Source organism: Neurospora tetraspora (assembly GCF_033439725.1).
Source record: "Neurospora tetraspora strain CBS 560.94 chromosome Unknown B0H65scaffold_7, whole genome shotgun sequence".
In the NCBI taxonomy this organism is placed as follows: domain Eukaryota; kingdom Fungi; phylum Ascomycota; class Sordariomycetes; order Sordariales; family Sordariaceae; genus Neurospora; species Neurospora tetraspora.
In genome coordinates, this window is record NW_026944389.1 from 88,297 (window position 1) to 111,924 (window position 23,628).

A 23,628-nucleotide genomic window follows, 5' to 3' on the forward strand; every position below is an offset into this window, starting at 1 on the left:
AATTTTATAAATTCTTAATTATACTAATAATATTAATTAATACTCCTATTATTTTTTAAATTTATAATAATAATATATCAAGAAACTTAATTAATACTATTTATATCGTTCGTATAGTTATTTTAGCAAATTATATTCCGGCTATTCAATCTCCTAAATTCTATTATATTTAATAAAAGGAGCCTTTTTATAAATAACCTTTAAAAAACCTATTATACATTATTAAATATTCAACGCCGTTTAAATACTGCCTAATATCCGTAAATAAACGGATAAATAAAGTAATAAAATTAAAGTTTATAATTATATTTACGAATTTTCTATAATTTAAAGTAAGTAAATTAAGCCGAGAAATTAATAATAACGGAGTAGATTTATAATAATTATTTTCATATCATTATTAATAAATTACCGTCCGAATTACTCTATAACTATTACTTATACAGTCTAACCAATTCAAATTAGAATCGTAAAAACGTATTCCCTACGGCGGCTACCGAAAAGATTACAAAATTAATTAAAGGACGAACCGCTATTACTAAAACCTTGAAAGAAATTAATAAAGATTATACGATATAGTATAATAAATCGCGCAAACCTAAAGAATTCGAAATCGGTAATCAAATCCTCCTTAATATAAAAAATATTAAATAATGAAAACCTAACGTTAAGTTAATAAAGAAATTCTTAGGGCTTTTTTAAATTACTAAGGTCATTAGTAATCAAAAAATAGATTACCGTTTTACCTTTCTAGAACGCTATTATATTTATTTAATATTCCTTATCACTTTATTAAAACCGTACTATAGCAATTCTAAAATAGTAACGCTATAAGGAAAAGTAGTAAATATCGAGGACAATTTTATATAATATAAAATAAAAACGATTATAAAATATCGAAGGTCGGGAACGAATTAATAATATTAAATAAAATAGAAAGAATATTCGGATAATAATAACGAATAAATATTATAAAAAGATTTAAATTATCTAGAATTTTTAAAAGAATACGAAATAAAAGAATTACAAAGGAGGAAAACCGCAAAGGGCCTATTAATTAAATTAATGAAAATAAATTAAATAAGTTAATAAGAGGAAATTAAAGTAATTAACGAGTGTAACGCATTAATAATTATAGAATATTAATAATTATAATATATTTAAAATATTAAATAATTATAACGTATAATATATTAGATTAGAATTAGGGGAACTATATTAGACGATTATAATATATAATATATTAGATTAGAATTGGGGGAATTATATTAAATAGACGGGCGATGGCGTATAAATAGAAGGAAGAAGAATTAATTAAAGAATTATAGAAAATAACGAACTAAGAAATATAATAATACGCTGGTATCTAATTATCGATTATTTATTAAATTAATATTCTTTCCTCCAAACAATCATATTATTAATAAAATAAAATTAAAAAATTATAAAAATAAAAAGCTAAATATTATAATAACCGCCCATTCTAATCCTTAAATCTAAATTTAAATTATATATTAATATAAGAATCGAACCTATCTTTTTAAAAATTAAATTCTCGCGCGCAACTACTATACCTATTAATAAATAATTTAAACTCAAATTTCACCATCGTCTATTATCGTAGAGTTAAAAGGACGCTTCGACGAGCAATAAACAGCGAATATCGGCGTATACCAAATTTATAAGCTAAAAAATATCTGCTAAATCGATTATACTTATAGAGGCAACGGGAATTATTAAGAAAGTAGGAACTACGATATCGAATTATTCGCCGTCAAAAGTATAAATAGTAATAAGAATAATCTAATTAGTAGAACGACTATTAATAGGATAGCGGAAATTATAATACTCTATCTACTCGTTAAAGCGGTAATCATAAAATTTAAAAAGTATTAAAAGAAAAATACAAAGGCGTTTACAAAGAATATAAATTCTAATTACTAAAATATTAACGGAATTATAAAGGGTAATAATAAAGGTAAGTATAATATTATCTATATTTCCTGCGTAAGTAGTAATTATATTCTTTTAGAACGCAACTACGCAATTATAAAGGGCCGGAAAGAAATTGTAAAAGCACCGGTTTAAAATTTTAAAATACGCCGAATATATATTATTACTTAAGAAATAACTTTATTAGCGTTATATTAATAGAAAAGGAATGAAAACCTAATAAACTTTATTAAATATAAATGAAATAATCTACGGCTAAGACTATAGTAATATTAATAATACCGGAGAGTAAATCGGTAATAGCGCTCGTAACCTTCTAAAAAGAAATAATATAAAATGGATCGTAAATAACGTTATTAAATAATTAATATAAGAAATATAAACTAGAAAAGAAAAGCGCTTACTAAAATTAAGAATGATCGAGCCTAATAAACAAAATTATATTATAAAGGGTATACTAATTAACAGGGTTTTGGAAGGCAGCAATAGGGGTAATATAAATAAATATATAAATTTATACGAAAGAAAGAAGAGAAAAAGAGGAAGGGAAGAAAGGTGGGAGGAAAGGTTCTTATAATTAGAATTAAGAGTATAAAATAGGGTAGAATTAGGGCAAATAATCGAAGTATAAGAATATAAGTATTATTATAAAAATTTTAAATGGGTTAATTTTAGACGATAAAATATAAAAAAAGCGGTAGGGGAAAACAGTACAAAAGAATAGAAAAACAATAAAGAGAATAATTTAGGACGAAAAGATAGCTAATAAATATTTAAATAGTAATAGAGGGGCAAAATATAATAAAATAGATGGTAATTAATTTAAACTTAGGACGGCGGCTGGTAGAAAATAAAAAAATAATAGATAATAAATAAAAAACGGTCGAAGCTAGCGAAAAAAAGGGATCAACGGGTATTAAGTAATAGGTTAACGCCAATATAGGAATAAGAAGAACTAAAGAAGGCAACGTTTCGGTAATAATATATTCAGTTATAGAAATAAATTACAGAAAATAGTAATAAAAGAGCGCCGGTAAAGAAACTACTAATATAAAATATTTATAAGTTTCTAAAATAGAAATTTAAGAGAGGGGGGGTTATATTAAATAGTTAAGGACTTATTAGGCGTTAGACCCGTATTAATACCGAGGAACACCAATATCCGTATAATATAGCGCCGTAGTACAGCGTCGGAATAGTTCGGAGCCGTCGCGGACTTAATTACTATAGGATAGAGCTTACAATAATATAAATAGCCGGTCGGATTCGTTTCTAGAATTATTACAATTAATTATTGATATATTTTTAGTCCTCCCCCTACTTTAACGTCCCCTACGTACTTACGCTATCTGTAGGCACCTCAACCTACCTTCCTCTACAATCCTAACAAGAAACGCTCGAAACTTAGTAAAAAGAATAATTGAACCGGTTAATATTATACGTATTATTAATAATTATAATTTCGGGAAATATTTTAACTATCAATATATAGATTAGAAAAGTAAAAACGAAGCCCAATATCCGTTCCCTATTATTTAAATCTATCTTTTTAATATATTTAATATTATTATTATTAAATAATTCAATTAAAGTACTAGTAGAGGTATAGCTATTGAAATTATAACGATGAATACGTACGCGTACGTTATATATATCGGCTCTTATATATACGGATTTAGGGAAGTCCTTTCGTACTATAGTAGTAATTTTTCGAATTTATATAATCTTAAATTTAAAGGTATCGTTAATTTTCTTAAAGATTTCTGGCTTTATTTTCTAATGTTGGGGGTGTGTAAATAGGTACTAGGATTGGCCCTAGTTATAGATTTAATAGTTTAGGTTAGAGTACAACCGAAAGTACTAAAAATTATTACTTTTAGTATCTTTATTTACAAACCCTTTCTATTAATAATTATACTTTCGTAAGGCTATTTTTTGAATAGTTATTGTAAATTCGCGGGGTTTATTATAGCGGTTATATATAATATAATACTATATATAGTCTTTGATAGCGGCTTTCAGCTTACTACGACCTTATATACAATTAATTACAAATCTATAAAGTTTCACCTATTCGTTAATAGCTTTATAAACAGCTTTAATTATAGCCGCGGGAAGTATAGTATTAGTAGAGGGTAGATTAATAATTATATCCCTATAATTAAAGAATTCTTTGTATCTTTCGTTGTCGCTATTATTATTAGTTAGTTCGGTGCTTTTACGAGAAGGGAGATCGCGATTTGAATTAGAATTAAAATCGCTCTCTTATTAAAGTAATTATATTAAGAGAAGCGGATTAGGCGAGCGTATACTAGATTCGCTATTAAAGTCGCTAAGAGAGTTAACGAGAGTATCGTTGTTAAAAAAACCTTCCTATTCCTTATCGACGTCGGTAAAGGGATTGTTATCGCTATTAGTATCGTCGATTTAAGTAAAGTCGATGGCTACGCCGTTATTTAGATTCTACGGTAGTATTTTAAAACTTTAAAAGCTTTATATATAATATGCGTAATATTGTATAGCTTTAGGAAAATTAGTAAATAAATCTAGTAATGTATATAATTAATATTTACGTACGTGCGGTCGATTCTAGCCTATTCTAGCGATTAGAGGTGGCTTAGTCATAAAAAGAGAGTAGAAAGAAGGTTGTGAAGATTAAAGAGGTTTAAAATTACTAAGTCTAAAGATAGGGGTCTTGTATATATAGGTCGTATATATAGGGTCCATTAGTTAACTAGGTTTAGTATTGTCTTATACGGAAAAGGTATTATATAATTATAGTAAAAAATATTTTGTACGTTAAACCCTAACCCGATGGGTACCCGTATAGGGATGGGTGCCCATGTAAGACGACCCGGGTGCCCGCGGATGAAATGCCGTGAAATAAGCGGCTGTTCTTATAGCATTGGCACAGGAACAGTTTGACTCATTCTTCGCTGCTCTTAGGTTAGCAATCATACCTCTAGCTCCTCCTAGGTCACTGGTGTGTATGGTGTCATTCTGGGTACTGAACATTGGAAGCAATGCAGAGTACCTCCTAACATGCAATGACTCTTTTAATCACCTAATCACTTATAACCAGGAGGAACTCAATATGAGAGATCTATGAGAGGCAGGTGAATACTTGGTTTGTGATTGTATGGCGAAATGATCACACACGGCAGTGCATCTCGTTTTACGCAACCACAGGCAGGGAAACAACAATTCACAGACATGTTAAGACAACTATCTCACTCGGTCACTGACCAACCCACAAGCACAGTCATAACGTACAGTCATCCCCACCAATGATTCCCAAAGACCTAAAAACCAGTCACCTGTCCCTTAGGCTTTACCAGCCTGAGCACTAGCAGCACCGTCAATCAACGACAGCAACCCATCGACCAGCGTCCTGCAAATCGTTCCAGGTCCGCACCCAGCAGCGACACCACCAGCCGCATCACCGGCTCCCGCAGCCGGCGCAGCCGGGGCCGCCACTCCCTCCTTATTGTCACCCGCCGCCGGCGCAGCAGGCGCCACAGCCGCCGTTCCATCAGGCACAAAAAGGGCAAACTCTCCAACCAAATCCGGAACCTTGGTAGCGACCTCATTCTCATCCGCCTCAAACTCGGTCTCTCCCACACCATCACCAATCACAAAGCTGTTGGTCTCGGTGCATAGCTTGCCCAGCTTCGCCTGGCTGATGTCGGTCGTGGAGTTGGCGTTGCGGATGTAATCGATCTTGGAGAGGGTCAGGCCCTTGGAGGCACCACCGCCAATTTCGACCTTGTAGGAGACGGGCTCGAGGGCTTTGAAGCCGGGGGGAGCGGCGGCGGGGGTCTTGTTCTCTGTTACGCGGAGTTGGCGGGCGTCGGGGTTTTTGAATTCTACTTCGAAGGCGCCGTTGGCCTGGATTGTTGATGGTTAGTTACCAACTGACTCATTGGTCTGGGGGATTGTGTGTATGACACGGATGGGTGAGTGAGGTGGGATAAACTTACGCCGGCGGGGAATTGAGTGTCGGTTTTGACATTACCGCCACCGAGAGTGATGACGGTGTTGAACTTGCCGGCTTGCTCGACCTCGTTCGGGTCTTCCTCTTCTTCCTTGCCCCCAGTGCCGGCACCAGCGGTGGCAGTGGCCGAGGCAACAGCGGAGGCAGTTGCGGATGCTACGGCTGTGGCAGAAGAGGCAGCGGCTACGGCCTCCTTGTTGGGATGGGGAAGAGCCGCAACGGACAAGACCTGGAGAGCCAGGATGAGGCTGGATTGGAACTTCATCTTGAACGATTGAGGTGTTGTTTGTTTTGTTTTGTTGGTGGTTATGAGTGAGTGGAAGGGGTATATCCAGCGAGCGAACTCGAAACTTGATCAAAGATGGTATTGGAGAATGAATGTCGGGGCCAGCCACCGAAAGGAAGAACAGAAGGCAAGTTGAAGCGAAAGAAGCCTGTGGAGATAATGATGATGTGTGTGATGAGCCAAGTAAACAGGTCAATCCATGCAGATGTCGATCACCGCATTTATACATCTTTCTATCTACTCGATCGCCAAGAAGATACCATTGCTTGGCCGACATCAAAGAGGGCCATCCCAGAACTCTGTCTATCATCTCATTATCATCTTCACTATTAAGCCCACGGCACTTCTTGGTTTTTTCCAAAACATACTGACACTGCCAAGATAAGAGTCAAGACTTTGCCAAGCAAGAAATCTCTGTACGCGGTGCCGGATTCCCGACTTTTTGTGTGGATGAAATGGTTGCTGGTGGTGGTGAAAGGGATTGTCGTTGTAGTGGTATACTAGAGGTAGGTAGTAGTCTCTATTTCAATGTAATTGAAACGGGTATAGGGGGTGCCCTATGGTTGAAACCCAGTGCTAAGTCGTGCGTAGTTATGCATCTCGATAAAACAGAACTTTTAACCGAGTTTGAACTTGATTGAGGAAGTAGCTCCGGGCAGTTGGGCCGAATGCGTTAAGGTAAGACGGACGAAGAGAGGTTGTTGATGTTAAAAGTGGAGCTGCTAGGGGCTGCCAAGAAAAGGGGGTTTGTTTACTTGTGTCAGTGCGCATGGCTGCAAATGGCACGCTGCGACGGTAGAGTTGGGATGCGGTTAGACTTGCACGGGGATGAGGCCGCTTGACTGACACACGTGGTGATCCACTTGGCAGTTTTGGGATACTTCTAGGCGGCTATACCGTCTTGATGGATGCTGGAATTGGATGAACCAGATCGTCACACTTGGAACATGTGGTTGATGGCTCTGGGTTCGGGTTGAAGAGGCAATCATAGGGGTGTTGTTCTTGAGGTGCCGAATTGCCGAATGCCGATCAGACCTGTTCCCCGGATGCACTTGCTAACAAGAAACAAGATGTTTGAAGGAACCGGATCTGATAAGAACAAGACAGAGCCTCCCATCTCCAACCTCAGAAAGACCACAAGCATGGAAGATAGAGTATCTCGGCAGCAACCGAGTGATCAACGAATAGGTCGACGGTCAACACTCCAGGCGAGCGGTAATGACGCGTCTTCCCTCAACCTTCCAGACAAAATCGAAACGCAGGGGAATATTCGCAATCTTATCGACGTCGCATTCGTTTCTCATGATGTCAACAAAAGGAAGAACACTCACCCGCTCGTATTTCTGTCCCGTCGACATCAGAACAGGGAAACTGATCGTTTGCTCTCTTACCAAGCCCTACCAAGCTTTATCGAAGCTTTTCATCTCCAAAGCTTGTCATAGGTAGCGTTCGCCTGTTATGGACGCTCGGTAGCATTTCCGGACGTTGTTTACAGGCTAGCGTTACCCGAGCGCAACCATACTTAGCGGCTCATCACAGGGACCACACCCCCCGCAACGACAGGGGCTTGTTACGCCCTTCGTTTCCACCTGTTTCGAGGTCTTGGCCTTGCAAAAACACCATCTTATTGACGGATGAGAATCTTGGCGGTTGTCAGGAATCCCATTCTTGGCAGGTCGCACCATGGCCGTTGTCTGTTACAGAAGGTTGCTGTGGTACCGAATCGACGAGGGAATCGATGGACGCCACAAGCTGGACACGGCGGCTAGGGCACGTGCTGGGATAGGGGGTAACTTGGCGCTGTCGGTTTAGTGTGCCAGTGACACCACAGCGCCCCTGGATTATAGCAGGTTGATATCATCTCCTGGGTGTTGCTTGAAACAAAACCCAATGTCCTCTGTTTCTCTTCTCCTTTGCTTCTCTTTCTCACTTTTCATTCCCTTCGCCTTCCCTTCACCTTCATTCTCTTCATAAGGTACTAACAGGAGGAGTGCAGCCGGTCTGCGATTGTTGTTTGTTGTGTTCGTTGTTTACGTTCTTTTCGTCCGTCAATGCAGTAATTCACCACTTTCGTTCCACTTCGTTTCATTCCCGTCTTCGTCTCTCCTTTCGAGTCCACAATCAACATCAAATCGGCCGGCCGAATCCACTGGACACCTCAAAATAATATCAAAATGAGAGCCACAGCTCCCAATCTCCGCCGGCGGAACTTTGCCCGAGCGGAAGCCACCCGGGCCTGGGTCGAAGCCACAAAGAGACAAGCTCTCGACACCAGTGACGACTCCCTGAGCGATGCCAACAGCCTCAACTCACTGAGTGACAACAGTCTCAACTCCCTCAGCGACGACAACAGTCTCGACTCGGACTCCGATGCCGGTCGTCAACCACCACCCCAAACCACCAACCCCCCACAGCTCACCGGCGCCGCAAAGACTCGCCAACGTCTGACAGCCGGATCTCGGGGCAGAGTTACTCGTCGATCTCTTGAACAAAGACAGGTCATCAACACCTCAGACGACAATTCCGTCGACAGTCTTGACAACTCCCTCGCCAGCGCCGACTCCTCAGCCGATGAAGCCCGTCCTCTGCCTACTTCCACCAGACGCCCCAACCTCAGCTCCAAGACCCGCGCGCGTTTGGCCGCCAAGCACCGTCGTGCTCTCGACGCTCGCCAGGCACTAGACAGTGATTCCGCTGACAGCGTCAATGACTCCCTCGACAGTGGCGCCGAGTCATCTGCTGATGAGGCCAGGCCTTTGAGACGTCCCACCCGCACCCAGAAGACCCGTGCTCGTCGTGCTATTGACGCAAGGCAGGCGCTTGACAGCTCAGCTGATGATAACAGCCTGGACAGTCTATCCGACAACAGCCTCAACAGCCAGAACAGTCTCGACAGCGGACTCAGCGACGGCAACTCCCTCGATAGTAACTCTCTCGACTCCGCCTCCGACTCCGATGCCGCCAGACCGCTGCCTACCAACCCACCCAACATCACCTCCAAGGCTCCCAAGCGTCTCGGTGCTGGTTCCCGTTTGAACCGTCGTGAAATCCTCGGCACACACCATGACCTCGTAGCGTCCGCTGAAGCAGCTGCTGAAGCCGAGGTGCCTACTATTGCGCCGCGGGATTTGACTAATGCCCCTGCTAAGAGTGCCGAGTCGGAGGAGGAAGAGGAGGAATATGATGCGTATTCTGTGTCTAGTGTTAGTAGTGACGAGGAAGATGAGAAGGATGAGAAGAAGGAGAAGGAAACTGGCACTGGGACTGCCAACCCTACTGCTACCGCCACTGATGGCGCGGCGGCTACTACCGTTGGTGGTACTGCTACCGCGACGATTACCTCCGGACCTCCCACTACTTCAGAGCCGGCCGATGCTTTAGCACCCGTCAACTCGGATGACGCCACGGCGCTGCCTACCTTGACGCTTGCCCCGGAACACAGTACAGCCAGCCCGAGCAGTGTGCTCGGAGCCATCGACGGCCAGCCCCAGGCGGATACGCAAGGCCAACAGACGCTGGTGCCGGTGCCGAAGAAGATGAGCGCTGGTGCCACTGCCGGTATAGTCCTCGGCGTATTGGGTACGTCCCCCCTTCCCCCTTCCCCCTCATCCCATCAAGAGTGCCGTACTAAAACAAAAACAGGTTTCATCGCCCTCTGCACCGGCTTCTTCTTCCTCTTCATGAAATGGCGTGCTCGTCGCCGCCCCTCCTCCGTCTTTGGCACCCGTCTAGCCGACGACGAAAAGGGCGGTGACAACCGTGACATGCCCGGCGGTAACGTCCCGCCTGTGCGCATCACATTCACCCGCCCCTCCTGGCCGATCCAGGAGCCCAACCAGAACCAGGGAGGACAAAACGACACCTTTCAAGCCCAAGCCCAGCGTTATTCCAAAACCAACAGCGAAATGATCAACGACTTGATGCGCGCCGCCTATGCTACCGAAAACGGCGGAGCAGGCGGTAACAACATGGCAGCTGCCTACGGGCACGCAGACCACTACATCGACGAAAAAGCCTACGCCATGCTCGCCGGCCAACCCCCCACTCCCTCCGTTGCCGGCACGGAGAAGCGCGGGGTGAGCAAGTGGTTGGCGGATGTGATGACTCCTAGACAGTCGTCCATTTCTCAGAGGTGGCCGTACCCCGTTGATCCGCCTGAGTCGTTGCCCAGTCCGGTGGCGCAGGGTAGAGGTATGTCTGGTTATGGTAACAATGGGACAACTACCTCTACGAAGCAGAAGAGGTTGACGCCGCCGAGATTGCCGCTGAAGCCGGTTATGCCGGCTAGTTTGAGGCCTGGTGGTGGTGCAGGGCCGGTTGGGGGTGTGGGGTTGCCGCCGGGGAGTAATGTTAACCCTAGGATGACGGTGGTTTCGCAGACGACGAATACTACTAGCTCTACTGCTCGTTGGGGTTAATCGGGCAGTGCTAGATGTGTAGTTGAGGTGTTGATGGGTGGGGGAGTTGATTGTTGACTGGTAGAGAGTACGTGGAGATGAACTGTATGAGTGAGAGGAGATGAGATCGAGTGTGTGACGATAAGAGTACTGTAGACGTAGCTAACGTAGTTTAATAGACCGTTTATCGGCATCTTATGTTACTATCGCTTTCGTTTCATTGTGGTTGATCGTTGTTACATGGTTGTGATGCGATACCGGGACTGGATGCGGACGGAAGTTGCCGTGGTTGATCTTTGCGATATATGCGATAGTGAACGATGAAGAGTGACGGAGTAGTCGCCGACGCGGAACTTGCCATGGCTCTTGCTTCGAGTGGAAATACCGAATGGAAAGGAGAATGCTTGATGAATTAGCAATCCTCAGAGTGGCGCCCATTAAAGGGGGAATGATATTGTTGGGCGTCACTACAACCGTATGCTGGTGTTGATCTGTTGATCTGTTGTGATGTGAAGCTGGGTTGTGTGAGTGTGTGTGACGATGCGGAGTCCAGTTCTCGCAGTGTGCTGCAATGATGGACCGGCTCACGGCACACTGGCTGCCATAGTTTGGGTTTAAATGCTGGTGATGATCTTCAAATCGAATTGACCAGGGACTTTCAGAATCCACCAAACCACCCTCAGAATGAGACAAGCGGGAGGTGAAGTGATATCATCGAGTGTCTCGGGAGCATCATGGGAATCTGTGTGTGCCCTCAATCCCCTATGGTGAGCCCGTTAGCGGCCCGTGATGGGCCTGTTACGTCTAGTGTAGTGCTGTTGGGCTGTTAGCCACGTGATGATTGACTCGTCGGCAAATGAACGAAAGTGACGTACAACAATTAATGAAAAGAGTATTGTCATTTCAGCCCAAGGACTTTGCTTTTGCTGTAGCGCTCCTCGAGGCGAGAATCGCTTCCCGTTGTTGTTGGTGTTGCCAAGTCATTGCGATCATCTTATCGCGACCCCTGCTGATTGAGATCGACCCAAACGGCACTTCCCACCACACTCTAACGAGGGCGATCTCAGACACCGGTGCAGATCGCTAACCACTCGGCTGGTAGGCCTCCTTAATATCGTTTGAAGTCGTCTAATCCCTTTTAAAGTTCAGTCTTCGTCCTCCATCTCCCGAACGAGGTTTTCTTGTCTGTTTCAGTCATCAGCGGTCAGGTGTCGAGCAGAAATCCAACTGCAGTCCTTCTTTCAAACCAACCCCAGTCATTCTTTCGAAACAACAGCCAACTACCGTCATTCTTTGAGCAGCCGACCGCCAAGATGTCCCTCCTAACAAAAGCCGCCCTCCTCCTCGCCGTCGCCGGCTCCGCCCTCGGCGCCCCCACCATTACCAACCCCGGCGGCTTCAAGACCCACGTCTCCGCCACCAGTACCGGCAACCACATCCCCGGCCACGGCACTCACTTTGAGCTCCCCGAGCATCTCAAACGCAACTCTGTCCGCTCCATCCCCGGCGGCGGAGAGATCCAGAACACTGAAACGCCCCAGTCGGGCCAGGGCCAGTCGTTCTACACCAACCACACCTACGTCCCTGCCGAGGCCTACAACCGCACTGGCACCGTCACTAAGCGCGACGGTCAGGCCATCCCGATGTCTCACAAGTCTTCACTCCCCTTCGTCGACCAGACCACCGGTATCTCCTTCCAGCGGTTCTACGACTCGGCCAGCCAATTTTCCTTCGCCCTCGCTTTGTCCAGCTTACCCGCTGCCGGTTCCATCCTCGATGCTGAGCAGGCAAAGAACGACGCAACAGATTTCATCGCCCAACTCTCCTTCCCCCTCAACGCCACCACCGGCCTCGGCCGCGGCGCAGGCTGGGGCGGCATTTCCATCTCCCCCAAACTAACCGCCTCCCACCTGCCTCTCTTCCTCGGCATCCAAACCGACGGCTTCGGCAACCTCGCCTTTTCTTCGTTTACCGAAACCGTCAAGTCTGCTGCCGCCGACGCTGCCGACGCTGCTGCGCCCACAACCGCTGGCCAGCAAGCCTCAAAAACAGGAAAGGATCTAGCCTTCAAGATCAGGACCATCGAGTCGGCTACTAGCATCAACTCCACCTTTTTGACATACACCTTCTTGTGCGAGGGTTGTTTGTCCATCAGCAAATGCGCAGCGAACTTGGACTCGTGGAAAGCTGCCGGCAAGACCAAGGTTCTTCGTCTTGGCTGGGCGACGGGAGATACCGTTGTTTCTGGAGCCGCTGGTAACGAGACTGATGCTGCTTTGACCCAGGAGGGTGAGCAGAAGGCTGAGAAGGAAAAGAAATGGGCGTACCACCGGCTTGGATTCGGACACCTCAAGATCGACCTCGAGGGCGCTTTGGCACATAGCGCTGAGCAGTTTAATGCGTGGAAGGGCGTGGCGATGGCGGAGGAGGTTAGAGGGTTTGAGGGCGTGGCGCCGCCGTTTGCGATGGATTTGGTTAACGGTGTTGCTAAGGGCCATGCTGGAAAGGAGGTGAGCGAGGGGGCGAAGGAGGGGGAGAAGAAGGAGGAGGAGGGCGAGAAGGGTGTTGAGGAGGCGGAGAGCGAGAGCGATAGTGAGAGTGATAGCGACAGTGATTCTGACTGTGGATGTGAGTCGGATTCCGATTCGGATAGCGAGGATGAGGAGTAAGACGCCGGTTCTTGGTAGAGGTAATGTTGAGGATGAGAAAAGAAGGGGATGTGATACCCAGTTCGTGTCGGGATTCAGTTCAGCAAGAAGTAATGTTAATCGTTGAATCAAAGCATTTTTGATACCTCTTATTGCAGCGCCGTGACCTTCGTGAACACTTCGCTACAAGACGTCGACCGGTAATATCGCTGATGGAAGCGACGGGCCCGGATGTGTCGTTAGTGAATCCAAACCGCCGGACGACATGCACATGGTACACCACGAGAGAAACCTCGGGCTGCTGTGACATTCCTTCAATTTTCCAACTAACACCTCTGATCTGTCGCCAAACTAACAATACCCAATGCGGCAATGCCCCAGAACTCCTACGCCATGCTAATCCCCAAGAAAAGAGACTCATAACCATACTCGACATCCTGTTATCCAGCAATGTACAGAGCGCCCATCCGCTCCTCCACCCCCCTAACACCCTCTTTGGCCCTCTCAATCTCCGCCTCCAGTTCTTCCACATTCCTATTCAACGCACTAACCTCCTCAAACCGCCTCTGCGCTCTCGCGCTCTTCAACATCTCCTGCACCATGAACATCTGTTCCTCAAGTACCACCAATCTCTCCTTTGCCTCTTTCTCCTCGATATCCAGTTCCGATTGGACGACGCTGGCTTCGCTGGCTCCTGCGTTGCTTGATGTTTCCACGTCTTGGGTTAAGGCAGACTCTCCGTTTCGCAATGGCGAGAGTGTTGACGTAGAACCGTTAAGTAGCCGGCGGTGTTGATATTGCATGCTGTTACTGCGCAGCACCCTAGGTACGCTCTTCAGGGGAATCAGATTGGCGTGTAGGAAAGCCGACGCCGCAGCATAAACGGATTGTTGCAACCTCAACTGTGTCGGACTATTGGTCTTCATATCCCTTAACCTCTTGGCGGCAAGGTCGTATTTCGCGAAAGCGTCTGTTAGTCGTTTACGGATCTTGGCTGCTTCTTGGACTTGGGCGGACGTTGGTGGAGGTTTGTCCTGGCGGTAGTCGTCTTCGTTCGGGGGCTGGAGAGCCAAAAGCGCTTTTTGGAAGGAGGGCATCAACATCCGGATGCCTCGCTCGAACTGGCGGAGGGTCTCGTAGGCGCGTTGGTCTGGAGGTTTGTGTGCTATCGAAGCGGCGAAGTCACGGTGGGAGAAGATGGTGGATTTGCAATCGCGGCACATGCGAATGTCGAGGGTGGTGGTGGCGGTTCCGGGGGGCTTCTCTGTGTTTATCGTTGCTAAAGAAGGTCAGTAGCAGTCAACATGACAAGGTGAGGGGAGACCTACGACGAGCAACATCCAACCCGACCTCCGTCGAGCATGCCGTCTCCGGATCCGCGCAAACGACCTTCCCACATATCCGACAATGATGTCTCCTGAACGTCCAACTCCTAAACTCCTGCTTGCAAAAGGGACAGTTCGTAACCGCCCCATCCTCCTCCCAGCTCACCACGCTCTGCTCGATCATCTTCCTCTGACTCTTCTGCCCCGTCAATCCCAACAACCCCGGTCCCTCATCCGGCGGCATCTCCGCCAACAACCTCGTCAGCTTGGTCAACCGTTTCTCCAACCTCTGCACCTCCAGCTTGTGTCGGTCCACCCTCTTTGCTCGTATTGCCTTGAACTCGGCCATGTGATCCCTCACCGTTCCCTGGTGATCATTATACCCTTCCCTGCTCTTGAAGCACGTCTCGCACACTCGACACCATATCCCTCGCACAGGTTCGTGGTTGGCCGATCGCGAAAGCTTCATCTGGTACATGGTGTGTTCCTCGCAAAACAGACGCCCGCATTTCCGGCAGTTGACCAGCCCGCTGAACGGCCCTAACTTTCTCGTACACGTCGGATCGGTACAGGGGTCGTTCCCCGTTGGTCTCTGCCAGTGGTGTCGAGTGACTAGTTCCTCCGGGTCTACTGCCTTCTCTGCGGGTCGTCCGGGTGCGGTGGTGCTGGCGGCAGTCGCGACGACGGGTTGCGTCTCGTTCGATTCGAAAACATCGAGCCCGCGCAGGGTCTGGTTGATGATGTTCAGCGGCTGGAACTTTTTCGCTTTGCGGACTTGTTTGTCGAACCACGATTTAACCTCGTCCTGCGTCTCTTCGGGGAGCTCTTGGTGGACGTCATCGATGTGTCTGTTCAGCTGGAGCAAGGTGACCATTTCCTCTTCGCATATCGGGCAAACAAGTCGGTTGTCGTTGGCGCCGGCGGATTGGCCGCCATTGGAGGGACCGGCCAAGCTGACATTGGAGACGAGGTCTTGCGGAATATCGGGTAGCGGGACGGAGGATGATGGAGAGATGGAGTCGCGCGTTGAATTGGGCGATACAAAGGAGACGGTACTGCTGTCGGAAGGCGCGAATGGGCTGACGGCGCGATGGATGGCGGCGGTGGTTGAGGCTGACGGTGATGACGCTGCGGGCGGGGCGAGGCCCTTGCCGTTGCCCAAGATGCGCCCACCTCCGAGCTTGCGCCCGGACATGTCGTATTATAAAATATGGATGGAACTGGCGCAGAGATGGGAACCCAGTCGCGGTAGGGTAGGGAGGAGGTTATATTGTCGTCGAGAAGGTGGCCATTGTTTGTTGGTCTCAGAAAAGGGAAGTTGGTCGTCGTTCCCGTTGTTGGGTCAAGGTCAAGTTCGTGCTTCGTTATTGGTTCGGGAGCGGCGGTAGAGGATAGGCGCAGCTCAAGCAGTGTCACCTCAGAGCTGCAGCCTACTGCGCCTGTCGTTCAGTGGAATCCGCTATTTTTGGGCCTGTAAATCCTACGTTGATGGGTCAGACCATGGGAGCTTGGGAACTGGTAAATCATGCTGGGGATGGTCATTCGATCGAGAAATATCTTGACAGAACTTGCGGAGCATTCGTTGAACATGCCATAACATCCGATGACAACGATGCCGATGTTGTCGGGACGGCCCTCGGTCCCAGCGATGCCGCCTCAAGATGCTTCCCGGGAACCGGGCTTCCCGTTAATGGATATCATCTTTTGTGTTAGGGGTGTACCTCTACCCCCACCAAGATGCTGCCAAGACAAAAGTACCTCTCCATCCTCCGATCCCGCCCTCCCCTCTCCACCCACCCGCAATCGCCCCTCTGTAACCACCAGGGTTCACCCTCCATCGCCCGCCAATAAATATGTCATCAGCGAAGCACGTCAGCGGCAGAATATCAGCCTTATCAGTCATACTTTCCGTCTTCCGCGCAACAATGTTTCTTTCAACAACTTGATCCTTTTTCTCTTTTTCTTCCCTTGAGGACTTACCATAACGAATTGACGAACGACACCTAACGCTGGCGCTACGATACGAAAACAACAGACACAATGACGACCGGACGAGCAGACCCAAACAACTTCCCCGAGATCCAGACGGGCGGAAGTCTGATGATCGCATGGCAGATCAAGGGCAAACGAGTGCTCCTGGTGGGTGGTGGTGAGGTACGTTTTCCTTTCTTCCTTTCCACCCTTCTCGCTGTCTCCCACTCCCCCCTCCTCCATCCCACCCATCTAACACCTCCCCCCGCCACAGGTAGCAGCAACCCGCCTAGTCCACCTCCTCTCCGCCGACGCCCTCGTAACCCTCATCGCCCCGCCCCCCCTCCACCCGGAAGTCTCCTTCCGCCTCACCCAATTCCCGAACTCCCTGACCTGGATCCCCCGCGCCTTCGAACCAACCGACCTCACCGACCACGCCAACGATTACTCTTTGATCTTGACAGCAATCGACGACCCCCTCGCCTCTTCCCAAATCTACAAACTCGCCCACCAGCTAAAAATCCCCGCCAACATCGCCGACGTCCCCTCCGAATGCGACTTCTACTTTGGCTCCGTGCACCGGGACGGGCCGTTGCAGATAATGGTCAGCACGAACGGGAAGGGTCCGCGGTTGGCGTCGACGATTCGGAAACTGATAGCCAAGGCGCTGCCCAAGAATGCGGGGAGGGCGATTGAGCAGATGGGTGAGCTGCGCAAAAAGTTAAGGGAGGTGGCACCAAAACAGGAGGAGGGGAAGAGGCGGATGGAGTGGATTAAGAAGGTTAGTGATGCTTATGGGTGGGAGGAGATGGGGGAGATGACGGGGGAGGATATGGCGAATTTGTTGGGGTGGTATCGTAGGGAGGGGGGAGAGGATGGGTTGGAGGTGCCGAGTTTGGAGGAGTTGAGGGCTTTGCGGAAGGAGAATCAGGATGGTGTGGGAGAGGTGGAGAAGAAGGTGGAGGAGTTGAAGGTGGAGGATAAAGCGTAGGAAAAGGGATGTCTACAAGGGAGCAAAGGGTTTGATAGGGCTTTTAGGTTCTGGGTAGGTAAAAAGGATTTTCAGATAGGGATAGAGGGAAATGATACCATGCGTGGGTTTTTGCTACAAGACGCTGGATGCCGTGGCTTCGGTTGCTTGCTCTTTCAATCCACATGACAATGACGAAGAGGAGGAGGAGGAGGAGGAGGAAACAACCAATCAATTCGCTATATCCCACGAAAAAAAAAAAATATATACCCGCTCGCCTTCACGGTAGCGCAAAGCATCGATCGATAGATAGACGCCAACACCCAGACCCCCCCCCCCCAACAAACGCTCAACGACAACGACTGAACGTCTTCATCTTCATATCCCTCCTAGAGGTTCCTTTCAATACCCGAATCCATGTTCATCGTCGTTCGTCGCCCATATAAACTTTTCCTGCCCAATCTTCAGCCTGCCCTGGTCTTGACCACAAAATCTGATTTCTCAAACGTCTCGTCTCGAGCAATCTGACTGAGCCAGTTGTGTTGTGAAGCAAACAAAGCTGAATAACATTTTTTTGTCTGTCAGGACGTATTCGTTCGTTCGTTCGGGTAGGTAAGGTGGGTAGGTAGGTTAGGTAGGGTATCAAAAAAGGTAGGTAGGTGCAACAACTGGTTTCCTCCATTTCCATTTTGATGCAGTAAGAAGAATGAGTCCCCTGTCGTTTTTGTCAGAATATAGATTGGCCGATTGAGCTACTACTCCGACCAGTTCGGAGCTCCAATTTTGCTGGTATGGCGTAGTGGCGCCAATCCAACAGTTTTTTAAAGAAATTCTTCTGAGCCTGGTGAGCCTGAGCTATGTGGCCAGCACGAGCTGGCCTGAGCAGCTAGCTTGAGCGGTGCCTTACTGAAGCTGATAAGAGCGAGTTGGAGGCTGCTGCGGCGGCACAAAGACAGACTGACTGACTGACAGATCATGGCGCGCACTTCAAGTTGTGTTCTCAGAGGCGGGGTCCAGCGTAGGTGTAGGGAGGGGTTGATGCTGCCGATTTTGGGGTTGGAGTCTTGGAGAGGAGTGGTCCTCCTGCACCAAACCACCACCAAAAGTATCCAGATCCGAATCCGTGTTGTTGTCGTCGTCGTCATCATCATCGTTGTCCATATCTTGAGCAACCTCAGTTAGGTGGTGTGCAACCTGCACTAGAAGGCCGTTAGGCCCAGCCAGGGCGTCAAGAGCCTCAAAATGGGCAAAGTAGAGGTAGCTGGCAGCTTGAGCTTGGACTTGGACTTGAACAGCCTCAGCCAGGCGAGCCACGGTGTGGGAAGCCTGAGTCAGGTTGCGGGCAGCCTGATCCAGGAACTGAGCAGCCCCAGCTAGGTCAGCCTGGTTGTTGTGACAGTGCGGACATGGGTGAGTCTGAGTCTGAGTCTGAGTCTGAGTCTGAGTCTGAGTTTGAGTCTGAGTCTGAGTCTGAGTCTGAGTCTGAGCCAGAGCCAGAGTCTGACCCTGAGGCTGAGGCTGAGGCTGAGCCGGTTGACGTCTTTGCTGAATGGCCATTGCTTCTTGGAGTCTTTTGATCTTTGATGATCTGGACAAAATTTTTCTTCACGATGTTGGCGTTTTTATACCTACCTATCCTTGCTGACTGTCTTCGTAGCGGGAAATTTCTCGGGTAGCAGCTTGACGACTTGACACGTACGACTATACCTCACGCTGGACATGCGTGTGAAAATGCAGGAGCCTGTCGGCAGAATTTCCTCGGTACTAATGACACCATGCGTGAGGACAGTTTACCCAGTCGACTATAATGCTCAGCCTATTCTCCGCATAAACCGGGTGATGACACAGCATATGAGACTCAAATTCTTAATGGTTGCCGAATACGATGGGCGGGTTGCACACTGGACACGTTTCGTTGCTGCTGGGTTGGTTCCAGGTACCACCAGCAGCATCCTGTCCAGAACCTCCTCTTAGCCACCACCTCCTGGAACAGCATGTGAACAGAACATGGGTTTTGCTACAAGCCGCTGGATGCCGTAGCTTTGGTTGCTCTTCAATCTACATGACAATGACGGAGAGGAGGAGGAAACAACAATCAATTCGCTATATCCACGAAAAAATACCCGCTCGCCTTCACGGTGGCGCAAAGTAGACGCCAACACCCAGTTCCCCCAAACGCTCAACGACACGACGGAACGTCTTCATCTTCATTCCCTAGAGGTCCTTCCGATACCCGAATCCATGTCATCGTCCGCGGCGTGCGCATCGTCTGCATCATCAGAGATACCCCTTTCCGACTCTCCATCATTGTTCGCTTGCTCAACTACCCCGCACTTCCTCGCCAATTCCACCGTGAAATCGGCCCTCCTGTGTTTATATCGTACATGGATAGCTAGGAGTGTTGGGCTCTGCTTGAAGGGGCAATTGCGTTCTGGGCACTTGTATATCGGACCATGTTGGTCTTTATGATAATCAGTAAAATAACCTGTTGTTCCCTCCCAATCGCAACCAGCGAAAGTGCACTTCATTTTTCCCGTGTGAAAGTGTCTCCCATGACTATAAATCGCATCCTTGTTGGGTCCCACATACTCGCAAGCAGCCTCGGTGCACTCGACGAACTTGTGCACATCTTTCAGATGGAGGTTCACGTCACCCTTTGATCCTGCAAACGAACACTCTTTAACCCAACACTTTTTGATGTGATTCCCTGGTTTGAAGTTAGCCTAAGTTTGAATGCCTAGCTTTCTAATGGTAGTCATGCTTACCGCGTACGGCGTCATCAACCTGGTCCTTCTTCTGGTCCTTCTTCTTCACTTCAGGCCTAATTTGCTTTGCAATAGGTCCTCGCTGCGGAGATGTTGCCTTATGAGATGGTAAGGAGGAGAAGGAGGAGGACGAGGTCACCGATTTTGAGTTGAGAGGAAGATGCTTGTCCCGCTCATTGTCGCCATGATCTTGGCCAATGCAGTGCTCATCATCGTCTACATCCACATCATCGCCATCATCTGCATCCTCCTCAGGATAATCGATGCCTTCCTGTTCATTGTCATCATCGTCATCGTTCGCATCTCCTGCACCTCCCCTCAGCGCCGCCGAAATCCGCCAATCCTCGTCATCACACTTCCATTCCCTGAAGTAGCCCGGGCGCTTCTAATGCACTACGCCCTCCACGCCACCCAAGAACCTTCTGACCCTCGCAATCTCCAACTCGGGCTTTTCACTTTCAACCGCCCTCGTCAGCGTATCCAGCAGGGCCTCAACTTCGATCTCGGGCCTCCTGGTGCAAAGGCTTACCAATCGCCGGTACTTCAGCTCTTTCTCCTTGCTTTGTGCCTGCAACGCCGCCACCGCCTGTCGCGTTTTGCTCGATCTCGCCCGTAGTGCCTTGATTCTAGCCCTTAGCACTGCCGCGCTCGGCAGACTAGGTCGGCTGTCTGGGTCCAATCCCTTGGGTGACTGCGTCTTGACAATTTCCAACGCCGACTCGAGTTCCATTTCCCAGGCGTTGGCCGAAGCGACGTCCAGCCGGCCGTGACGCTGTTCGAGTTCGATGAGAATCTGTTCTTCTTCCTCAGATGCGCGATTGAAGTTGACAATCTTCTGCTTGGCCAGTTGCTGGGCTTTGAGCTTTTCTTGCAGGGACTCGAGGGTGCGGCGGGCGTCGCCGACTTGCGAGGAAGTGATGCGGAGTTGGGAGTGGAGGGTGTCGATCGACTCTTGTTTCTTTTTGAGCTCATTTTGAAAGATAGAAGTGGATTCGCCAATGAGGTGAGTGATGGCTGGCTTTGCGTTAGCAAATGGGCAAGAATAAGAGAAGGAAAAAAAAGAAAAAAACTTACAGTTGACAACCTCGTCACTGGTCTCGCGGCTCTTATGGCCACTGCCAGCCGTAGCCCCATTCTTTTCTCCGGGTTGATCACCGTTGGTTTCGGCGTCGGCAATACCGATTCCAAAATCCAGCGGCTTCAAATTGGCTCGGTTGGGAATTGTGGGATCAGCGCCCACCTCCAGAAGCTGGGAAATGATGCTGCGGTTCCCGACGCGTGCAGCAACGTTGAGCGCCGTATCGCCACTGTTATCCTGAGCGTTGACGATCTCGCTCATGAACCGGCCAATGCCCATTCGACGTCCTTTCCTATCGCCGACGCCGTTCTCTTGGCTGCTTGGAGCACTGCCTTGCCGGACCACCCATTCCAGAAGGCTCTCGAGGTAGTATCGACTAGCATAATGACGGCCTTTGACCGCACTGGTGACGGCTATGTGATGCAAAACGGTGCGGCCCTTGTCGTCTGTCACGTCAAGAGTGCAACCAAGGAGATCGAGAAGCTCGGGGAAAGTGTTGTTCTCCATGGAGTTGGTGACGGTGCAGGCACGCATAAGGGCAGTCTCTCCACAAGCATTTACGCGCCAGGGGTTTGCTCCTGCATTGATGAGTGCTCGCAGAAGCGGCATGCGAGAGAGCGTAGCAGCCCAATGAAGGGCCGTGTGACTCTGGGTGTCGATGGGGGAGTCCAGCTCCTGGGGAGGCACATTGCAAAGTGCAGCCTGTATCGCCTCGTCGGGGCCGTTGGCATCCATAAAGAGGCCCATCAGCATGCCCCGCTTGGCTTCTGCATCGGCGTTATTGTCATAGGGCAACGGCCGCAATGGGCCAAGGGCATACGAGGCCTCGCCATCATTGGCAGTAACCTGTTCGTAGATGAATGAGTTGTTGGGCTCGGTGGGAGAGCCAGGGTCTCCGTTACCAACATTTCCAGCATTGTATGGGTCGAGAGGCTGGTAACCCGGAGTTTGGCCGCCGAAGCTCCTAGCTGGGGTGAGAACTCTTTGCCGCTTCCTAGGGGGTTGTTCGAGACCGTCACCAGTTAGGGGCTGCGTATTTTGAGAACCGAAGCCTGAGTCAGCGTTCTGTGTCTGTGTTGCGTATTCGGTTGAAACAAGACTTTGCTGGGAGTTGGGGAAATCGGCCACGTCCTGCATCGAGGACTGGCGGTTGAAGCTGGGGGCCCTGCTGGGACCGCTGCGATTTCTAGGCGCAGGGGAATCGAAGCGAGCTTTGCTGATGGCAGCCACTGCGGTTGATGCCGTGGAGGAGATGTTCTTGAAGAAAGTGCCGGTGGAGCCAATACCGCGATTCTCTTGTGAGCTGGCGTTGTACATCCGTTTCCTCTGTGCGGCCATGGCCTGTTCCTTGGTAGGGGTGTCAACGTTTCCTGTCTCGCCTTCCTGTCCCCTGTTATGCGTCAAGAGTTTAGACAGTAGCTCCTCAACGCCATATTGGCGACAGACTTCGAGGCCTCGTTCGAATGGGATCCAGGTTCCTTGATATTTTCCGTAACCGCCCTGGACCTTTTCATGTTCGCCAATCTGGATTTCCTTTTCAAGGATCTTGGTACGTCGTCCCTTGTCGATGTTTGCGACCTTGAGGATCTGTGTGGCATTGACCCAGCCGTCTTTTTGTCGGCGCATGACGGCGACATTGTTGACCTCCATTTCGTAGACGCCGACTCCTGAGTACGTGGCCTGTAACTGTTAGTCGGGGCACAGTGAAGCGAGTGAGGAGAAGGGGGGGAGAGGCTCACGGAATAGATGGTAGGTACGGCATGATCGTTGTGTAGCCGGTTGGGCGGATCGGTGTACTGTCTGTAGACTGACTGGGAGGACTGGCTCATGGAGAAGGACTGCTGGGAAGACGGCTGCGACTGCTGCGAGGCGCCGCCGAGTTGTGGTGGCTGCATCTTGACTGGGGCAAGTATGGGGTATAGTGATCGTCGTCGTGGCTAATATCCCACAGTAGTAAAGATTGTATGTATCACTGATGAACAAGTGGTGTTTGGTAGAGCTGTTGGTTGGCGTCGGTGTGCGGAGTGGTACAAGTTTGATCGTCCAACCGGGGGAGCACAACGTCTTTATGGAGGAGACTGGAGAGGCGGGCCAAGTCGGGGAAGCGGCGAGCAGAGCTGGGGACGTGAGTAGGTAGCGACAGATAGTGACTGCCGTGTTTGTGGTGGAATATGGGACCGCAGTTGGTGCTGTCGCAGAATCCCTCTTGCCTTCCGAAAGTAGACTCTACTTTAGCTTGCA

The 23,628-nt window shown here is 48.6% G+C and overlaps 7 protein-coding genes across 7 annotated transcripts; 3 read left to right on the forward strand and 4 right to left on the reverse strand.

The window, feature by feature from the left end:
• Positions 1–5,260: 5,260 nt before the first annotated feature.
• B0H65DRAFT_579416 (uncharacterized protein) lies at positions 5,261–6,212 on the reverse strand (the record flags this gene model as incomplete). The annotated part of the gene is made up of 2 exons (XM_062830758.1): positions 5,261–5,841; positions 5,934–6,212. The coding sequence occupies 2 exons, from the start codon at positions 6,210–6,212 to the stop codon at positions 5,278–5,280; spliced, it is 843 nt and encodes a 280-aa protein (XP_062678075.1). The 3' UTR covers positions 5,261–5,277.
• A 1,951-nt stretch (positions 6,213–8,163) lies between these two features.
• On the forward strand, positions 8,164–11,069 carry B0H65DRAFT_281374 (uncharacterized protein). The gene is made up of 2 exons (XM_062822881.1): positions 8,164–9,812; positions 9,876–11,069. The coding sequence occupies exons 1-2, from the start codon at positions 8,408–8,410 to the stop codon at positions 10,649–10,651; spliced, it is 2,181 nt and encodes a 726-aa protein (XP_062678076.1). The 5' UTR covers positions 8,164–8,407; the 3' UTR covers positions 10,652–11,069.
• A 466-nt stretch (positions 11,070–11,535) lies between these two features.
• Positions 11,536–13,572, forward strand: B0H65DRAFT_281207 (uncharacterized protein). Its single transcript, XM_062822880.1, has one exon. It carries the CDS (start codon positions 11,944–11,946, stop codon positions 13,297–13,299), a length of 1,356 nt encoding a protein of 451 aa, XP_062678077.1. The 5' UTR covers positions 11,536–11,943; the 3' UTR covers positions 13,300–13,572.
• Positions 13,396–15,798, reverse strand: B0H65DRAFT_579420 (FYVE zinc finger-domain-containing protein; the record flags this gene model as incomplete). Its single annotated transcript, XM_062830759.1, has 2 exons — positions 13,396–14,557; positions 14,607–15,798. 2 exons carry the CDS (start codon positions 15,796–15,798, stop codon positions 13,719–13,721), a joined length of 2,031 nt encoding a protein of 676 aa, XP_062678078.1. The 3' UTR covers positions 13,396–13,718.
• Positions 15,799–16,643: 845 nt separating this feature from the next.
• Positions 16,644–17,565, forward strand: B0H65DRAFT_433936 (siroheme synthase middle domains-like protein; the record flags this gene model as incomplete). The annotated part of the gene is made up of 2 exons (XM_062825100.1): positions 16,644–16,757; positions 16,849–17,565. 2 exons carry the CDS (start codon positions 16,644–16,646, stop codon positions 17,563–17,565), a joined length of 831 nt encoding a protein of 276 aa, XP_062678079.1.
• A 2,210-nt stretch (positions 17,566–19,775) lies between these two features.
• On the reverse strand, positions 19,776–20,240 carry B0H65DRAFT_407703 (uncharacterized protein; the record flags this gene model as incomplete). The annotated part of the gene is made up of 1 exon (XM_062823815.1): positions 19,776–20,240. A coding segment is annotated over one exon (465 nt), but the record flags the coding sequence as incomplete, so codon positions are not given.
• Positions 20,241–20,694: 454 nt separating this feature from the next.
• B0H65DRAFT_432215 (uncharacterized protein) lies at positions 20,695–23,282 on the reverse strand (the record flags this gene model as incomplete). The annotated part of the gene is made up of 3 exons (XM_062824988.1): positions 20,695–21,323; positions 21,384–23,067; positions 23,127–23,282. 3 exons carry the CDS (start codon positions 23,280–23,282, stop codon positions 20,695–20,697), a joined length of 2,469 nt encoding a protein of 822 aa, XP_062678081.1.
• Between the last annotated feature and the right edge of the window lie 346 nt (positions 23,283–23,628).

Bases quoted from the DNA above. Each gene is read 5' to 3' on its own strand.
- B0H65DRAFT_281374 (XM_062822881.1), top strand. From the start codon at position 8,408: ATGAGAGCCACAGCTCCCAATCTCCGCCGGCGGAACTTTGCCCGAGCG. The intron at 9,813-9,875 runs GTACGTCCCCCC...AAACAAAAACAG, and splicing joins TATAGTCCTCGGCGTATTGG to GTTTCATCGCCCTCTGCACC.
- B0H65DRAFT_281207 (XM_062822880.1), top strand. From the start codon at position 11,944: ATGTCCCTCCTAACAAAAGCCGCCCTCCTCCTCGCCGTCGCCGGCTCC.